The 4,136-nt window shown below is 50.1% G+C and overlaps 1 protein-coding gene across 1 annotated transcript in view; it reads left to right on the top strand.

Annotated features, from left to right (window-relative positions):
* The window catches only part of PDE6A (phosphodiesterase 6A), an 81,368-nt gene that overhangs the window by 71,392 nt on the left and 5,840 nt on the right, over positions 1–4,136 (top strand). The window contains exons 18-20 of the mRNA XM_006150879.3: positions 1,312–1,375; positions 1,641–1,715; positions 3,811–3,894. Coding sequence (XP_006150941.1) covers positions 1,312–1,375; positions 1,641–1,715; positions 3,811–3,894 — 223 coding nt within the window. The remainder of the gene's footprint in view (positions 1–1,311; positions 1,376–1,640; positions 1,716–3,810; positions 3,895–4,136) is intronic.

Raw genomic sequence — 4,136 nt, 5'->3', positions numbered from 1 at the left:
CTTGTCAAATGCTCGCCTTTGCTCCCTCCTCTTGCTCCAATTCTTTGCCCCGTCTCCTCCCTTTCCATTTTATATTGTTACCTCCGTGCATAACTCCCACCTCTGCTGTATAATAGTTTAAGAGTTTACTTCAAATCCTTTCCACTTCCTCCACTTCCTTCCTTTACTTCTTTTTTTAAAATTTTGCCAGAGGGCATGTGCTTGAGAAAGAGAGGGAGAGAGGGAGAGAGAGAGGGAGAGAAAGTGCCCCTCTGTGAGACATCGCACCACAATCCCTTCTCCTCCATTTCTCCTTCCTAGCGGGATTGAGGGCATGCAGGCACACGTGCCCGGCGTATTTCCGAAGCCACAGGATCCAGAACTCAAGCCATGCAGCCACCTTGACCACCACTCACAAGACGGCCCCGTCCTCCCCTTCCTCACGCGGGGCTTCCTCACGCGACTGGTCACACCTCTCTCTCTATTCCATGCATTTTGACAGGGGCATGTCACCTCTAGTCGAGTAACACATGGTTCTTGAGGAAGAGGAGCAAAAACTCTTAGCTATTACAATGGCCTGTGGCTCTCCGAATGGACCTACAGTCTTACAGTATCAAAAGCTCACGGTGGGGGGAGTTACAGGGAAAATACCTACAAGGGCTCTTTGGCAGTTGGGGCAGGAGACACGGGGAACAGTGTTGAGAGACATTGATCTACAATATTGATGCTTATACAATATCTAAAACAATGCCTAGTACATAATAAAAGCCCAATATGTTTATTGTGCACGTTCTATGTTCAGACCCCGTACTAAGGTGGTTTTTTCCCCAATGAGTTTGTATGAGAGAGAGAGAGAGAGAGAGAGAGAGAGAAAGAGTGCCCCCGGGAGGGCCTGGTCATGCCACAGTCTTTTTCCTCCACTCTCAGTCCCTTCAGAGTCCTGGGCGTGCATACCACCAGGGCTAGGATTTGAACTGTGGTCAGCTACGTGGGATCCTGCCCCCTCTGCACAGCACTTAGACTCTGTACTGCAGGGGCTACCCCTGAGATGTTTACCTAGGTTGCCTCATTTCACCTGACACTTCCCCCACTCGGAAAGTCCCATGATCATTACGCTGCTTTCATTGCCCAGTGTCACACCTCTGGTCATTGAGAGGAAGTACTTGAACCTCTGATTTCAAGTCCAACCCCCCGATGCAATGTGGCGTGAGCCCTCTTCCAATGGGGTGCGTCACTGACCACAGGGCCAGAGAAAGGAGGGAAGGATGGGATTAAGCAGTCTGTGCAGCCGTCAGTGGCCCTGGAGTGACGGAGGGTGTCCTGTGTGTCCAGGGCCATGATGATGACCGCCTGTGATCTCTCAGCCATCACCAAGCCCTGGGAGGTGCAGAGCAAGGTACGGACTCCTGTCCCGAGAGGAGGGCACCCCCAGTACAAGTGACAGCAGGTGACGGGGCCCAGCTGCAGAGCCAGCCTGCCCCTGCTCCATCCTCCTCTGCCAAGGTGTGGGGTCCCCTTAGGGTCTCTCCAATGAGACAACAAAGTGGGGGTAGCAGGGCGCAGGTGGGTATATCTCTGGCTGAGTTCAAAATGCAAGCGGGGTGGGAGGATTGAGGCTGGGGCTTTGACGCGGTGGGGGCGGGAGGGTCTATCTGCTGCAGGTAGCTTTGCTGGTTGCTGCTGAATTCTGGGAGCAAGGTGACCTGGAGCGCACGGTGCTGCAACAGAACCCCATTGTGAGTAGAAGGGACGTCAGCGGGCGTTCAGTGTGCGCGATCGCATCCTGTCCTGGAGATGCAGTCCCCTGGCCCTAATGGAGAAATGACCTTTCTCTGATGCAGTGCTTTTCTAAGGTGGTTCCCGGACCATCACCAATCTCACGACTCAGGACACGTTAGAGACAGGAATTCAAAGACCCCACCCTGAACTCACTCGACCAGCAGCTCCGAGCCCTCCTGAGGTCGGAAAGCCCCACTCTCGCGTGTGTGTCCTTAGCGCACTCAGCTGCATAGAGGTGGAGAAGTGGACCCCCAAAGGTAGACTGCTTTGTGGTTCCAGCAGCAGAGGTCTACCTCCCCTGACCTGCCCTAACAGCAGAGCCAGCCCTGAAAGCTAACGTGGTTGGGACGGTCTGCCAGTTTCCCACTGCAGATGAGGAGCCCGGACAGACGGCTTCCCAAAGGCCCTGAGGGCAGAACTAGGAAGTAGAGGTGGGTTTGGAGAGGATGGGTAAAAGAGAGACATTCTGGGAACAGACCAGTGCTATGGGGCAGGCTAAACCTGTGAGTGGGCTAGGCACACAGGTGTTACCATGTCCGACTTAGGCAGGAGGCACAGAGGAGTAGAACACCGGGAGGAGCAGGTGGGTGTTGTGAACTAGAACCGCCAAGGGCCCACAGGTTTTGTAGTTCTCTCTCCTTTTAACTTTATTATTATTAGGTTCTTTTTTTAAATAGGTTTTGCCTTAGGGTGTGTGTATTCACCAGTGAGAGAGAAAGAGACAATGAGGAGGAAAGTGAGAAATCATCCCCTGGGGGGATGGCCATACCACAACCCTTTCTCTTCTCCTCCTGGGATCTTGGGCATGCATGCACATGCACCCAGTGTGATTTTCAAGCCACCAGGTCTGAGACTTCAACTGTGGTAGGCCACATGGGAGCCCAACGACGTAACTTCAGACAGATGGGGAAACAGCTTTGCCATCTGCTGGCCCTATTTTTAGGTTTTTGTCATAAGAGTGTGTGTGCTCACCAGATAGGAGAGAGACAGAGAAAGGGAAAGTAAGAAACCACCTCCAGGGGAGGACGGTCACACCACAATCCTTTCTCTTCCATTCTTGTCTCGGGATTTGGGGCATGCGCACACACCCGTGCCTGGTGTGATTTTCAGCCACCTGGTCCAGGACTCAAACCACAGTTAGCTATGTGGAGTCCAGTGCCTTAACAATCACGCCACCTGCTGGCCTCTCTTTTTAACAGGAAATAGCAGACACTACACATCCACCAGCCAGATTCGACAATTCGCAGCAGTCTATTATTCCTGTTTAATCTGCTCTCTCCCCGTGCATCTTTGTTTCCTTTAGCTAGAGAATTTTAAAGTAAATCCCAAATATTTCCATTTAGTTCACAAATACTTTAGCACATATCTCTAAGAGGTAAGAAATCAATACAGACAAAACCATAGACACAAAGTTAGTCTCCTTCCTAAGAAACCCACTGCTTCCAAATCCCTGTTTTCTGTGCTATGTATTTTGTTACCCATGAGGAGACCGAGGTCAGAGATGAGAAATGATGGTCCCAATGTCACTGGAAGAATGTCTCAGGGCAGAATTCGACTGTCTCCTGACCTAGTCCAATCATTATCACACTCACCAAATTAGCAATAATGCTTTAATATCATCTCGTTCCCAATGCCTATTTTCCCTGATTGACAAAAAGAATTCTATTTATTTGTTCAAGTTAGGACCCAATTAAAGAACATACTGCCTCTGGCTGTTCTGTCTTTCAGTTAGTACCAGGTTTCTCCTACCCAGCCCCTCCTCTCTTCTGATTTCTATCTTTTTTTCCTTTCTTTCCATACCATTTCTTTGTTGAAGACAATAGATCTTTGCTGTATAGAGCTTCCCACACTTTGTACTTAGTTGACTGCACACTCGTGGTGTTATTTGACACGTTCCTCTATTCCCCGTGTTTCCTGCAAACAGCTAGTCAAATCTGGAACTTGCTAAGTTTGTGGTTTGACTTTTTATCTTTTTCCTCTAACAAGAACGCTTTGTAAGCAGGGTGGTCCCTCTTACCGCCCAGCGCACTGAGCTCTTTCTGCTCCTGACAGCCCATGATGGACAGAAACAAGGCAGATGAACTCCCTAAGCTCCAGGTCGGCTTCATCGACTTTGTGTGCACCTTTGTCTACAAGGTAGGCTCTGTGCTTCCTCAGACCCAAGAAGATAAGCCTGAATTTCCAAACAACACTGGGGACGAATCCCGGCAGGTGACCAGTGGGTAGTACTTTTTTATCTCCAGTGGCATTTGGCCCTCACGATAGCTCAATGGATGTTGGGTGACTATATTCCTAGGTTGGAGCTTGGAGCTTGGCATGTCTTCTTTTTTTTTTTTTTTTTTGAGGGGCTTTTTCGATAGCGCGTATGTGCTCACCAG

Source organism: Tupaia chinensis, unplaced genomic scaffold (assembly GCF_000334495.1).
Source record: "Tupaia chinensis unplaced genomic scaffold, TupChi_1.0 Scaffold000303_1, whole genome shotgun sequence".
Taxonomy (NCBI): domain Eukaryota; kingdom Metazoa; phylum Chordata; class Mammalia; order Scandentia; family Tupaiidae; genus Tupaia; species Tupaia belangeri.
This window is presented reverse-complemented; position numbering and strand designations above follow the sequence as displayed.